The sequence below is a fragment of the Panthera uncia genome (genome assembly GCF_023721935.1).
Source record: "Panthera uncia isolate 11264 chromosome B2 unlocalized genomic scaffold, Puncia_PCG_1.0 HiC_scaffold_24, whole genome shotgun sequence".
In the NCBI taxonomy this organism is placed as follows: domain Eukaryota; kingdom Metazoa; phylum Chordata; class Mammalia; order Carnivora; family Felidae; genus Panthera; species Panthera uncia.
The window spans coordinates 85,406,722-85,422,036 of NW_026057580.1; the positions used below are offsets into that span (position 1 = coordinate 85,406,722).

Sequence of the window (15,315 nt, forward strand, 5' to 3'; positions counted from 1 at the left end):
TCCTTTCCTTTCCTTTCCTTTCCTTTCCTTTCCTTTCCTTTCCTTTCTTTTTTCTTTTTTTAAAGTTTATTTATTTATTTTGAGAGAGGTGGTGAGCACGAGCAGGAGAGAGGGAGAGAGAGAGGATCCCAAGCAGCCTCCACACTGCAAGCACAGAGCCCAACATGGGGTTTGAACCCATGGTTGTGAGACCATAACCTGAGCCTAAATCAAGAGTTGGATGCTCAATCAACTGAGCCACTCAGGCTCCCCTCACCTTTCTTTTCTAAATGCCCATGCAGTCTTTATTTTTTAGGGAGTCTGAAGCATATCCCTCTGTGGTTTCCAGAGATCACGTTTTTTCCCTTTTTCTGAAAATAAAGATACTTTCCCATCTGGGACTAGAGATTTTAACTCATTTAAGTTTTCTTATAACCTTCTGTTCTAATTCCAATTTCCATTTTCTCTCAGCAGTGTATGTTTTAACTTTTCCAAAACAGAACATTCCACTTAGACAAGACAAAAGCAAAAGAGAAGTTGAATGGCAGTCCTGTGGGCTGGCATACAAAGGCTCACGGAACATCAGAGCTGGAAGGGACCTTAAAGATTCTGACTCTTAATTTCCATATGGGGAAACAAAGCCCTAGACCTTACAGGATGGCCTGTGATCACACACGTTATAGACAGTTGCCACTAAAACCCAGATATCTAAATTCTAACAGCTATTGTCCCTTCTCTTGCACATTAGAATTATTTATACTGTGTGGTGGTAATTACATTTTTTAGAATTTCTATCCCTATTGAGTTGTATTTTTATAGTTTCAGATTATGGAACCATATATATCTTCTAATTTGATTTCTTTCTCTCTTTCTCATTCTTTGTGTGTGTGTGTGTGTGTGTGTGTGTGTGTGGAGAAGAAGGTCTGCTTTTTAAAGGTTACTAAAAGTTTGACATTTATAACAAATTTATAACAAATATTTGTTAAGAGCCTACTAATGCAAAAAATGAATAAGATATCATCATTGCTGGCCAGGGAGAGGGAGAAGGGGAGGGAGAAAGACAGAGACAGAGAGGCAGATTTAAGAAATCGGACACTAATATAAATGACAAAGTGAGCAAGTATGCGTGGAGGTCAGTCTGGATAAGTGCGGAATGTGGGCTACAAGCACAACCCACTAGCTCTCAAGATTGAAAATTGGAAGCATGGCAGGGGACACCATTAAACTCCATCCAAACAAAATGACTAGTGGTACCCAGAAGTGTAAAAACAGGTCTATAAAATGCAAATGTTAATATGTCATCACAGTCTTAATACATAAAATCTTTCAATTGAAACAACATAAAATGATGATGACATACTTATGACATTGTGTTAAGTGGGGAAAACAGGATATAAAGCCATATATACTGCATAATCACATCTATATCGAAAGATAGAAAAACTCATTAAAAAAACCCTTGCAAGAAATATATCAGATGCTAACAGCAGATGTATTATGGACTAGAGATGATTTTCATCATTTAAACAAACTATTCTTACCTGTGTTTTGTTTTCATAACTCTTTTTAAAAGATAAATTGAAAGCATTGGTTTTCAACGTTGATTCCTGTTCAGTATCCCGTTAGATAGTTGATTTCTCGTCTGGGAAAGAGGGATGTGGTGAGTGGGTCTCCCTAAACCCCTCCACTTTGGGGGTCACTGAAGAAGCAAACTGGCCCTTATTCCAGTGATCGGGAACTGGCCACGTCTCCCTTCCCCGCCATAGCCCACCCACTTTTATGCAGTGGACTCTGGTGGGTTACTTGTCCTTTCTGAATGTAAGCTGACCCATTGAAAAATAAGAAGGATGATATCTACCTGCATGGATCCCGAGCCAATAAATTATACACTGTATGCAAAGCACCTAGCACAATGCCTGGCTCATAGTAACACTCCATCGTTCTTCTCTGGGAAGAGTTACCCTTTCACACTTTCAGGCAGAGAGCAAGTGCCAGGAAACAAAGTGGGGCGAGTGTTCCATGTTTCAACAATTATAGATTCCAGTAGAAGTTCTCTTATATCTCAAGTCTCACCTCATTTTCCACTTTCACCATCTTCTTTCCTTTTTTAATCAGGAGTTAGATTGTAAGAACGTGTTTAACAATTAAGGCTTGCAACTTAAATCCTGACGTAGGAACTGTCCCCTATTTGTTCTAGCAGAGCCAACAGGAACCATCCCCTATCTTCAGTCCCCTTTTCTTTTTCTTCTCTACACCATCTCACCCCTCCCCACCAACACCTCACATCACGAGGATGACGTTCACTATACTCCAGGGAAGTTTCGGAGTATCCTAGGAAAGCCCTACCCTGTGAAATGGATTATGTCAGTCCCATCAGTAACACATGCTAGAACATCATACATAGATCAGAGAGCATTACATGTGTATTATCCCATTTGATAGTGTGGGAGCCCATCTTCCCTTTGTGCTTCTCTCTCATTCTTTGGCTCATTTAGAGCTGGATAAAACATTTCTACATTCTATATTATATTTGTGGAGATTTCTCATGGAAGATGGTGGAGGGTGGGGTTAGATAAGACAGTAGACTTCTATTACCACCTACAGATATATATGGTATTTATACCAAGTCTTTATACCAAGCCTGTGTGGATTTGTATACAATGACTGGCTGTATTTTTTCCTTGAAGCTTATTGGAATGTGGGACTTGAAGTTTGAAATGTGAACACTGAGAAGAGTGGTATAAATAGCCGTGAAGAGTCCTGTGTTGTTAAGGGCTCTTGGGGTGTTGGGGGAAAGAAGCGAGCAGAGAAGGAAAGAATAGACCAAAAGAAAACTATTTATCAAGCAGCTTTAATACTACAACTTTAAAAGCTAAGTACAGTCTATGCCAAATGATGAATCAGTTGGATATTGGTATGTCTTTAAAGGGAAAACACACGTTATCCGTACTACAAGAAATCTCTTTTCGGGTGTTAGTGTATAAATATTACTGCAAATGCCCAATACTTTACCAAAAAATCTCATGTGCTGGGTAGTAACATAATTCACTTTCTCAAACAGCTTGAGTAAGGATTTTATATTTCAGAACATTAAAGTCAGTGCCGTTAAAAAGTATCTTCCACTTAGTATTCATCCATAAAAAAAAAGCATCACAAAGAAACATCCAACTTCTCAGATGTGATTCTAGCCCACATTTGTTAGAGGGATTACTGACTCATGAAGGGAGAAAATGATGTAGTTTTTATGATCATTCATCATTTGATGCTTTCAAGAACAAAGATGCCAGTTTTGATAAATGCAATTTAAATCTCTGCTCTGCACCAATCTAAAGTCGAGGAATCCTTGCCTACCACTCACATGCTACTCTGAATCCAAGAACTCATTTCCAAATGTCAGCCAACAAACAGCAGTTGGAAATGACCCCTGATTTATTCTGACCTGAAATGGAGTAACTGTGAGGTGAAAAAGTTTTCGCTGTTACTAATCTGCTGCGTTGTCCATTGGCCGATGCCCGGCTTTAAGAAACATGGCTTCCTTCAGAATCCTCTCCAACTATGCCACTGCCCTAATCAGCAGGTACGCCACATTTAGACTCCTCACTTAAGTCTTGTCTGCCCACAACTTGTCTCCTGCCAAGCGGACACCAGCAAGCAGGCTGCGTCCTCCAGATCACATTTTTCCCCATATGCACATGCAGTACTTTAAAGAGTTCCCACAAGGTGGCAGGATTGTAACATGTTAAGATTGATGAGCCTGTGATTTTTTTTTTTATTATTATTGTTGCTTTAATAGATTTCAAAGATAAGTGTTTCCAAAATAATACAGGTAAAGTATCACATCCATAAAGATGATGCCCTCCCTGAAACTCACATTAGCTTGGAGAAGGAAGATTTGTCTTGCAACCATCGTTCTTCAAATTTCCTTAGAATTGCCTCCTTAGAGGACCCTTTCTCTTACCCATTCTCCTTAGCTTAGATTTCTGTGGGAAGCAGGTTGAAAAATAGGAGCATCTTACTCTTGTGCAAACCACGGGGCACTCTTTGTTCCATCTCACATATTGCCTTTAAAATGTTAGAATTAGGGGTGCCTGGGTGGCTCAGTCAGTTAAGCCTCTCCCTTAGGCTCAGGTTATGATCTCACAGTTCATAAATTCAAGTCCCGCATGGGAGTCTCTGCTGTCAGCTCAGAGCCCGGTTCAGATCCTCTGCCCCTCCCCTCTCTGCTCCTCCCCTGCTTATGCTCATGCTCATTCTTTCTCTCTCTCTCTCTCAAAAATAAATAAAACGTTTAAAAATAATAATAATGTTAGAAGGGAACAAAAAGACGTTTGAGCAGCCAGAGGAACTGCTCAACCCTCCGAGGGGCATCAGGGAGTAGGGGTGGGAGAGTAGTCACAGTCAAACCACTAGGGTCTGCCCCCTCCTGTACGTGCACGTCCCACGTTGGGCCTGGTTTCAGACTCACCCTGGGGAAAGTGAAGCACAGCAGACAAGACCCAGTCCTATTTGTCTTTAATCAAGTGAGATTATAGAGATCTACACTTGCACCAAAAACATTCCCAGAGTACAGGCTGGAAAATTGTCTTCCAAATGTACATACGTGTAAAAACTTTCCTATACTACATTTCTCAGTCCTCTCCTAACTGCCATTTTATAAAGGAACGTGACACAAGTTTTAGTAAAGAAGTATTCATAGTGTCCATCCTATTGCAAACTGATGATAGAAAACATCGATTTGTGTGTCCCCAACATACAGTGAACTTAGCATATGGTTTTCTACTTGGAGATTATGTAGTAGAGTGACCCATTATCACTGTCTTCTAGAACATTGGCCAGTCTGAGGAATCTGCCTGTTGCAAAAGTCAAGCCAGAGCCCCTCTGGCTTCACTCTTCCTAAATTTCCAGTGGTTGTAACATGTAATGCTTCTTAAAAGAACTCTTACAAAGTCCCTATCCTTTTTGAGTCAAAGGTTTTCCTAAAATAATGTAAGCATGGTCGTTTGCACCTAGAAAATCTGATAGTATGTGACAGAAAACTGGTCAGCTTAGGACCAGTGTTGGAAAGATCTGTCCAGTTTACCAGCAAGCACACTTATTGTGGTGTTTGGGCCTCAATGCCCAAAATATATAAAGACAAAAGCTCTCTGTGACCTGTAGCTGCTACCAATGAACACCTAACCTTTAGAATTGCCACTTTGGTCATTTAAAAAATTATATTATTAAAGTTATGTTATATTGACATTTATATGTATAGCAACTAGACGAGTGACCACAATGATTAAGAATAACATAGAAATAACCTGCTGGTGATTTTCTTTACAGCCACACTCATTGTTCCCTAATTCCTCAGCATCCATTAACCTTTTCAGTTTCTCAGTTTTCAGAGCTGAGGAGTTAGAGATGTTTTAGCCAGATTTTGCCCCTAATGGACTCACAGCAGGTAGGATTCGCTTAAGAGATTTCAGGGGAGGACTGCAGACTACTAACGTTTGTGGCATGGGGCCTCTGTGTAGGAAATCTCGCGAGAGGTTAATAAATGATCCCAATTCTATTAATAGCATCATTGCAGGCAGAGACATTAAGCTACCAGAGCCTTTCCATTTGGGCTCTTTTTACAGGCAATGTAACCAGAAAGGGGCCACATGTTGATTCCAAGAGAGGCCATTCAGCTGTGTGAATAAATAGCTTTTTCCTGTTCTACCCACTGGGTTTTTGCATATCTGTGTGAATTTCTGCCACAGTCTGCTCTTTGTAACTGACCATCTCCTGGGAAGCAAGAAGGGAAATACTTCCATGAAGACCAATTTTATAGCATTTCAAACACTTAAAGCCTTTTACCTGCTGCGGCGGAGTGCTCCGTTTGAGGAAGCTCAAGAGAAAAGAGAGCAAGGCTTTTCCTCATCAAGTAAAAATGTCCTGTGCGCTGATGAGTCATCTCATCTTCTATTTGAGAAGAACATTCTGCATCAAAAGCCTGCCTTGGGCTGTTTGAGAACCTCTGCTGAGTCAGCGCTCACTAGGGCAGTGGCCCATCCAGAGCTATTAAGTGCAGATCTTAAAAACAGATGTGTTGTTTGAGAGCGTGCAGGCTATTTTCCCATGTACTGTGTGTTCTAAAGGACCTCTTAAGCAGCCTGTACTTCAAGCTATTTTGTGCAAATAGAGAACAGAGAAAGGAATTATGACTCAAGTAATTTGAGGAGCCTTGATTATCTATTGAGCTACGGGTTACACTGGCCAAATACGGTCCACTCAGCCAGGACTGGCTGTATAGTTTCCAGCGCCCAGAGCAAAATGAAAATGCAGGGCCCCTTTTTCAAAAAGTATTAAGAATTTCAAGATGGTGACAGCAGAGCATTAATCCAAGTAAGCCCGCCCTGCACGGAGCTCTCCCTCGTAAGAACTGTAAGAAGTGGGTCTTTGCACAGTGACAGTTGAAATGGTATATGGTGGGATACATTAAAAAATGTACTGGGTTGCCTAGCAACTGGCTCAGGGCCTGAATGGCCTGACTTGCAAGTTTAGATACACCATCTTGAAAGTCCAAATTCATGGAAACCTTCCAGTAGACTGATAATTTTCAAGAAAAAGTAATACAGTGGGAGATAGAAAATGGGGAGGGCAAGAAGGAACACATTTTTCTCCTCTTATAACTTGGTGGCTAGCTTGTCATTTTCCCTGTCCAATCTTCGAAGAATATAACTCTTCATAAGTGAGGTAAAAGTGAAAAGGAAATTCCAGTTTTCTCAGAAACATAAACAATTTTTTTTTTCCTTGGAGGGTAATGAAAACATGAATTGATCAATAAATATTTTTGAGCACATTGATTTGGTGATTCAAGGGTGCAGGACAAGAAAACAGATTCCCGTTCACTGAACTTTTCATAGTAACTGCCTACCATGTAGTAGAAAACAGACATTAGTAAATTTTCTTCTTAAGGAACCTCAGTAAGATTATACAGAAATATTAAGCTAAAATAGAAGAAACAAGTAGATAATGGGATCAAATTTTGCAAAAACAGAGTCCATAATCTCTTCTTTCTCTCCTGGGTATTTTACAGGGTCCTTGTGCTGCGGAAGCAGAACCAGCTCTTTTGATAGGGAGCAAGCAGTTTGGGCTTTCGAAAAACAGTCACATTGCGATTGCCTTCGATGACACCAAAGTTAAAAACCGGTATGTATTATTCTGAGATACTGAGAAAGAGCTGACAAATGGAAATACTGAGTATCTGCCCTGATTCAAGTTTAATCAACTACATTTATTCATTAATGAGGTGAGTGTTTTAAATTCACTGAGTACGATAGAGAATAGAATGATACTTGCCTGCGCCTGAGGAGCTCAGTTTAGGAAATCAGCAGACCTGGAAAGTCCTCATTTCAGAGGTGGTTTTACTGTCCTGTGTGAAAATCACCCCCCGTGAGCAGAGGCGACTTTAGCTTAGAATAAGAACGCTTTTACTTTTATTTTATTTTGCGTGCTTTCACAGCCTCACAATCGAGTTTGAAGTGCGAACGGAAGCTGAATCAGGCCTGCTTTTTTACATGGCTCGGATCAATCATGCTGATTTTGCTACCGTTCAGTTGAGAAATGGATTGCCCTTCTTCAGTTATGACTTGGGAAGTGGTGACACCAACACCATGATCCCCACCAAGATCAACGATGGTCAGTGGCACAAGGTAATAGTCCATGAGATGTTGGCAGTGGCCTACGAGGGGAATACTAAGTGGCAGCCGTTGGCATTCCCCTGGTGCAGGTGCTGTTTTGCCAGGGCATATGCCGACTCTGGTGCTACTGGAATGTGGCTGAGGCTAAAAATAAAGCAAGTGCCACATACAACTGGGAAATGTCATCAGACCTGGGTAGGTGTGTATTTGATCACTTACATGCTTCATCATGGTAGCACAGGACTCCATTATTGCTATACAGCTGTGGTTCCCAAACATCTGTCTGCACACCAGGGCCAATAGTTGAAGACAGTTTCACTACTGTAAGTGAGAAATGTAGGACAATGGAGTATGTTTACCTCCAAGCTCTATGTATTCAATTTAGAGGAATAATAAATATTCTGAGATTATATTTTCATGTTTTAAGGTGCTAACATGGCCTCTCTTTTATGAGATAATATTTGACAAACTTAAAAGGTGGTAAACTAAAATGAGCCCTAATACCACCCCTCCTCATCACACCCCGTACTGTGAAAACCAAGAGTTTGGGAATCTGCTGTATCATGTTTAAAGGGCCCGAGGGCCACATTTCCACCGACAGTCATTTGGAACAACTTTTAAAACATTGGCCTTACACCCAGAAACTGGCACTATTATGGGCACAGAAGGCTCATTTGCCAGCTTACTGTCCTCTTTGGCAAGACTGCAAATAGATAATATACTGCCTTATTAAAATGAAAACTCAGAATTTGTTTCTGCACCTGTGATCGCCTATTCAGTAAAGCTTCCCTAGGTAGACCAATAAAATGCTTAATTTTTAGAGTTTGATATTATTAGGTGTTGGATTTTATATATTAACACACTTTGGCTTGTCATAAACATATATATATATATATATATATATATATATATAGAGAGAGAGAGAGAGAGAGAGAGAGAGAGAGAGAGAGAGATGACAAGCCAAAGAACCTGAGACAAATATAATAAAAATGCAAAGTCTGTCAATTCGTTATCTTGGAAATAAGAAATGGAATTTTCATATTTTCTTGGGAGCTTATGACTAGCAAATACTGAGCTTCATGAAGGAACTCTCATTAAGGCTAATTCTCCTCTCTGGCTAATAGAATAAACATTACACTTAAAAAACTGGCATATTGTTGGTCCACAGTGCATCTGGGATTAAGAAAGAAAGTTTCAATACTATAAGCAGCCAAATTAAGGAGGGATTTTATTTTTGAAGATTTTTTAAAATTGTTTCCCAAACCAAGATAAGTGTAAAAATGAGGTTTTGATTATTCTAATCCTAACATAAATTCATTTTAAACCATCATTGTGCTCCAGCATTCAACAGGGTCACCCACTCCGTTTCCTGAACTCAGACTCAAATTTTTTTGTGCCCAAGCCAATCTTGACACTCCTTATTTCCCTCTGTCCCCAACAGATAATTCACCCCCCTGCTGTAATTTCAGCATCAGGTAGCTTTCCATCTTCCTCCTGCCTTTGAACTAATCAGCTGCTGTGGAAACTGCCTTGCAGCCTTGATGTGCTGCCCTTCCTTCAATTCTGCACAAAAAATGCCTATTAGGCAGAGGGATGTAGCATATCTGAAATTGTGTTGGGGAGACCAGGCTTAGCTCAAACTAATGCATGTTTAAAACTGGACATGAATTTTGCAGCCCACTTAATTCATGATGGGGCCCTTAATCTGCAAGGTTCCTGACAACATGCGTACCTCTTGATACATGTGCTCACTTGGCAATCTATAGAAAAGTCTTTAATCTAAAACTCATCTAGGAAGATTTTGGACTCTTGGAGACGGTAGTAATGGAAAAGAGGGAGTTTGAGATATTGTGTAAAATGAGTTCAGTTTCACTCATGGGCTTAGCACATATTAGGCACTCAGTAAGTTATTTTGCTTTTTCCTAAGGAATAGCCAGAAAGTTCTTACATCTTACACTCTGCACATTTGAAATGTATCCTTGATTGGCTTTAATGACTCCTCTTCTTTTTGTAGATTAGGATTATGCGAATTAAGCAAGAAGGAATTATTTATGTAGATGATGCTTCCAACAGAACCATCAGTCCCAAGAAAGCTGATATCCTGGATGTTGTGGGGATGCTGTATGTTGGCGGACTGCCCATCAACTATACCACCCGAAGAATTGGTCCAGTAAGGATTTAATTATTTTTTTGTGTCTTAAATAACTGCCTGGGTCATGTACGTATGTTGAATTATTAGGTCATATTGACCTATGACCACTTGTAAGTGAACAGGAAATCATCTTTTCTGAGAAGTGACAGAAGACTTTCTAGACTGATTTGACTATGAGGGATAATACCACAAAACAGCACATGGACCCTAGAGCCAGACTCTCCCCGTTTGGGTACCTACTTAACTAGTGTGGTCTGGAGCAAATTACTTAATGTTTCTTTGACAAAGTTCCCTCTTTTGTAAAATAGGATAATAATACCAAAGAAACAAGGTTATTGCAATGAGGTAATATATTTAAATGAGGTAATATATATTAATTATTAATAATAAATAAATGAGGTAATATATTTAAAGTCCTTGGAAGAGTACTAAGCATATAGAAAGCACTGGAAAACAAGGAAGATAATATTGACGACATTGTTTCAGGACTAGAGATTTTGCAAATATGGAGAGATTGCAATATTTACAGTATAGTTGTCCAGTACTGAACTACAGTATATAGAGTACAGTATAGGATTCCAAATTTAAAGTCCTCACAATTTTATAAGTCAGTAATCACAAAATAATTTTTTGTCAGACCATGTGTCCTCATTTCCTTTGGAAAGCACTATTGTAAGAACTATAGGGGATCCATGTTTTTAGAGAATGTATCACAAAGAAATGTGTTACATTTCTATACTCAAATTAGAACACATGATAACGCAGAGCTATTCTTCATCAAACACAACTGTTCATCATCATTGTTTAATTCTCAGCCTTTGGTTCCTCTTGTGGGTGATCAGTATTATGTTCCTTTCATAGCTATCAGATATGATACCTAAACCTATCACAATGAGGGTCTCTGGAAAATGACAAGAGTGATTAACTTGTGTCCCTAAAACCAGATGAAATATAAGGGAGCAGAGTATGATTGAATTATGTGTACAGTCCCTAAATTCTAAACGCATCATGCAAACTTTCAAGTGTATGTACATTTTCTTGGGAACGAGTCCAAAGCTTCCATTAGATTTTCATAAGGAAGAAACACTAAGCCAAATTTAATTATCTTTTCAAATAGAACTTAAAATTAGATTATGACGGAATGTATATAGAGATAGTAAGGTTAATAAACTATTAAACTAATAAACTATTAATAGAAACATGAAATAAAAACATAAGGGACTAATTAAGTTATTTTTTTAATTATACAGTTGACACAATGTCACATTAGTTTCAAGTATACATAGTAATTCGTCAAATTTATACATTATGTTGTGCTCACTGCAAGTGTAGCTACACCTGTCACTATACAATGCTATTACAATACTACGGACTGTATTCCCTATGCTATAGCTTTTATTCGCATGACTTACTCATTCCATACCTGGATGTCTATACCTTCCACTCCCCTTCACCCATTTTGCCCATCCCCCCACCTCCACCCCTCTGGCAACCATCAACTTGTTCTCTGTAATTATGAGTCTGTTTCTGGTTTTTGTTTGTTCATTCATTTGTTTTTGGTTTTGTTTTGTTGTGGTGTGTGTGTGTGTGTATGCGTGTGTGTGCGTGTGTGTGTTTTAGATTCTACATATAAGTGAAATCATATGGTATTTGTCTTCTCTACCTTACTTCACTTGGCATAACACCCTCTATGTCCATCCATGTTGTTACAAATGGCAAGATCTCACTATTTTATGGCTCAGTAATATTCCATTGCATATAAATACCGTGTTCTTTACCCATTCGTCCATTTGGATACTTACTTTGCTTCCTTATTTTGGCAGTTGTAAATCATTCTGCATTAAACATAGAGGAACATGTATCTTTTCAAAGTAGTGTTTTCATTTTCTTTGGGTAAATACCCAGTAGTGGAATTATTGAATCATACGGTAGTTCTATTTTTAATTTTTTTGAGGAACCTCCATACTGTTTTCCACAGTGGCTGTATCAGTTTTCATTCCCCTTGTTCACAGTAGTGTATAAAGTTTCCGTTTTCTTCATATTCTCACAGAAACTTGTTATTTCTTGTCTTTTTGATGCTAGCCTTTCTGAGAATGTAAGAAGATATCTCATTCTGGTTTTGATTTATATTGCCCTAATGATTAATGATGTTCAGCGTCGTTTCATGTGTCTGTTAGCCATCTGTATGTCTTCTTTGGAAGATGTCTATTCATATACTCTGCCCATTTTTTAGTTGGGTTATTTTTGGTGTTGAGTTGTATAAGTTCTTTATACATTTTGGATGTAAATCCCTCATTGGATATGTCATTTGCAAATATCTTCTCCCATTCAGTAGGTTGCCTTGTTTTCTTGATAGTTTCCTTTGCTGTGCAGAAACTTTTTATGTTGTCCCAATAGTTTATTTTTGCTTTTGTTTCCCTGCTTGAGGAGACATGTCTAGAACAATGTTGTTAAGGCCAGGGTCAAAGGAATTACTGCTGATGTTTTCTTCTAGGAGTTTTATGGTTTCACGTATCACATTTAGGTCTTTTTTTTTTTTTTTTTTTTAAATATTTATTTGAGAGAAAGAGGCAGAGAGAGGGGGCAGAAAGAATCCAAGGCAGGCTCCACACTGTCAGCACAGAGCTGGATGTGGTGCTCGAACTCATGACCTGAACCGAAATCAAGAGTCAGACACAACCAACTGAGCCATGCAGGTGCCCCCCACGTTTAGGTCTTTAATCCATTTTGAGTTTATTTTCGTGTATGGTGGTAAGAAAGTGGTCCAGTGTCGTTCTTTTACATGTAGTTGTCCAGCTTTCCCAGCACCATATGTTAAAAAAAACAGTCTTGGGCGCCTGGGTGGCTCAGTCGGTTAAGCGTCCGACTTCAGCTCAGGTCACGATCTCGCGGTCAGTGAGTTCGAGCCCCGCGTCGGGCTCTGGGCTGATGGCCCAGAGCCTGGAGCCTGCTTCCAGTTCTGTGTCTCCCTCTCTCTCTGCCCCTCCCCCGTTCATGCTCTGTCTCTCTCTGTCTCAAAAATAAACGTTAAAAAAAAAAAATTAAAAAAAAAAAGTCTTTTCCGCATTGTATATTCTTACCTTGTTTGTTGTAGATTAAATGACCATATAAGTGTGGGTTTATTTCTGGGATCTCTATTTTTTCCATTGATCTGTGTGTCTGTGTTTGAGCTGGTATCATAATTTTGATTATTAAGGCTTTATAGTATCCTTGAAATCTAGAATTGTGTTACCTCCAGCTTCTTCCTTCTTAAGAACGCTTTGGCTATTTCAGTAAATTTTAGTATTATTTGTCCTAGTTTTGTGAAAAATGCTTTTGGTATTTTGACAGGGATTGCATTGAATCTGTAGATTGCTTTAACAATATTTATGTAACAATATTAATTGTTCAAATCCATGAACATGGAATATCTTTCCATTTATGTCATCTTCAATTTCTTTCATCGGATTATTACAGTTTTATGAGTATAGGTCTTTCACCTCCTTGGTTAAGTTTATTTCTAGGGATTTTATTCTTTTCAGTACAATTGTAAATGGAATTGTTTTCTAAATTTCCCTTTCTGCTACTTTGTTATTAGTATATAGAAATTCTATCAATTACTGGGTATTAATTTTGTATCCTGCAATTTTACTGAATTCATTCTTTCTTCTAGTAGTTTTTTGGTGGAGTCTTTAAGGTTTTTCTGTGTATTATCATGTTATTTGCAAATAGTGACCGTTTAACTTCTTCCTTACCAATTTGAATACCTTTTATTTCTTGCTCGATTGCTGCAGCTAGGATTTTCAGTACTATGTTGAATAAAAGTATCAAGAATAGACTTCCTCATCTTGTTCTGGATCTTAGAGGAAAGCTCTCAGTTTTTCACCTTCTGTATAATGTTAGCTCTGGCTTTTTCACGTATTGCCTTTACTATGTTGAGGTATGTTCCCTCTAAAGCCACCTTGTTGAATGGTTTTATCAACAGATGTTGAGCTTTATCGAATGTTTTTTCTGCATCTATTGAGATTATTTTTGTATGATTTTTGCTCTCCATTGTGTTCAGTGCGATGTATCTTGTTGATTTTTGAATATTGAACTATTTTGCATCCCCAGAATAAGTCCTACTTGATCACATTTTCAATATATTGTGGAATGTGGTTTGTTAATATTTTGTTAAGGATTTTTGCATTTATATTCATCAGACGTATTGGCCTGTAGTTTTCTTATTTTGTGGCATCTTTGTCCAGTTTAGGTATCATAGTAATGCTGGCCTCATAGAATGTATTTGAAAGCTTTCCATCCTCTTCTACTTTTTAGACTAGTTTAAAGGAAATAAGTATTAACTCTTCTTTAAATGTTTGGTAGAATTTGACTATGAAGCCACCTGGTTTAAGACTTTAGTTTGTTGGTAGTTTTTTGATTGCCCATTCAATTTTGTAACTAGCAATTTTTGTGTCCAGACTTTCTATTTCTTCCTGATTCAGTTTTGGAAGATTGTAGGTTTCTAGGAATGAATCATTTCTCTAGATTGTCCGATTTGTTGGCATATAATTTTTCATAGTAGTCTCTCATAATCCTTTGTATTTCTGTGGTGGTGGTGGTTATCTTCCATCTTTGATTTTATTTATTTGGGTCTTTTTTTCCCCTGATGAATCCAGCTAAAGGTTTCTCAATTTTGTTTATCTTTCAAAAAACCAGTTCTTGGTTTCATTGATCTTTTCTATTGTTTTGTCTCTTTCATTTATTTCTGCTCTGATCTTTATTATTTCCTTCCTTCTACTCACATTTGGTTTTGTCTGTTCTTTTCTAGTTCCTTTATGTGTAAAGTTAGATTATTTATTTGAGATTGTTCTTGTTTCTTGAGGTAGGCCTATAAGTTAATATAAATTTCCCTTTTAGAACTGATTTTACCTTGTCTGTTTTCATTTTCATGTCCCCATGTATTTTTTTTTATTTCTTCAATGACTTATTGGTTGTTTAATATCATTGCTTAGCATCCACATGTTTGTGTTTTTCCAGTTTTTGTTGTTGTTATGACTGATTTTTAGTTTCATACCATGTGACCAGAAAAGATACACGATATGATGTCAGTCTTCTTCAATTTATTGAGTCGGATTTTGTGGCCTAACCTGTGATCTATCCTAGAGAATATTCTATGTGTGCTTAAAAAGAATGTGTATTCTGTTAACTTGAGATTGAATGTTCTGTATATATCTGTTATGTCCATCTCTCTAGTGTGTCGTTCAAAGACGCTATTTCCTTATTGATTTTCATCCCAGATGATGCATTTATTGATGGAACCGGAGTGTTAAAGTCTCCTACTATTATTGTGTGGCTGTCAATTTCTCCTTTTATGTCTGTTAATATCTTCTTTATGTACTTTATGTGCGTATTTATAATTGTTATAGCTTTTGTTGGGTTCATCCCTTATTGTTTAATGCCTTTGTCTCTGTTACACTCCTTGTTTTAAAGTCTTTTTTGTCTGATATAGGTACTGCTACACTGGCTTTTTTTTCTCGCTGCCATTTGCATGGAATATCT

The 15,315-nt window shown here is 38.1% G+C and overlaps 1 protein-coding gene across 1 annotated transcript in view; it reads left to right on the plus strand.

Annotated features, from left to right (window-relative positions):
- Positions 1-15,315, plus strand: part of LAMA2 (laminin subunit alpha 2) — a 613,971-nt gene that overhangs the window by 582,986 nt on the left and 15,670 nt on the right. The window contains exons 59-61 of the mRNA XM_049652971.1: positions 7,040-7,152; positions 7,466-7,655; positions 9,658-9,813. Of these exons, the coding sequence (XP_049508928.1) occupies positions 7,040-7,152; positions 7,466-7,655; positions 9,658-9,813 (459 nt within the window). The remainder of the gene's footprint in view (positions 1-7,039; positions 7,153-7,465; positions 7,656-9,657; positions 9,814-15,315) is intronic.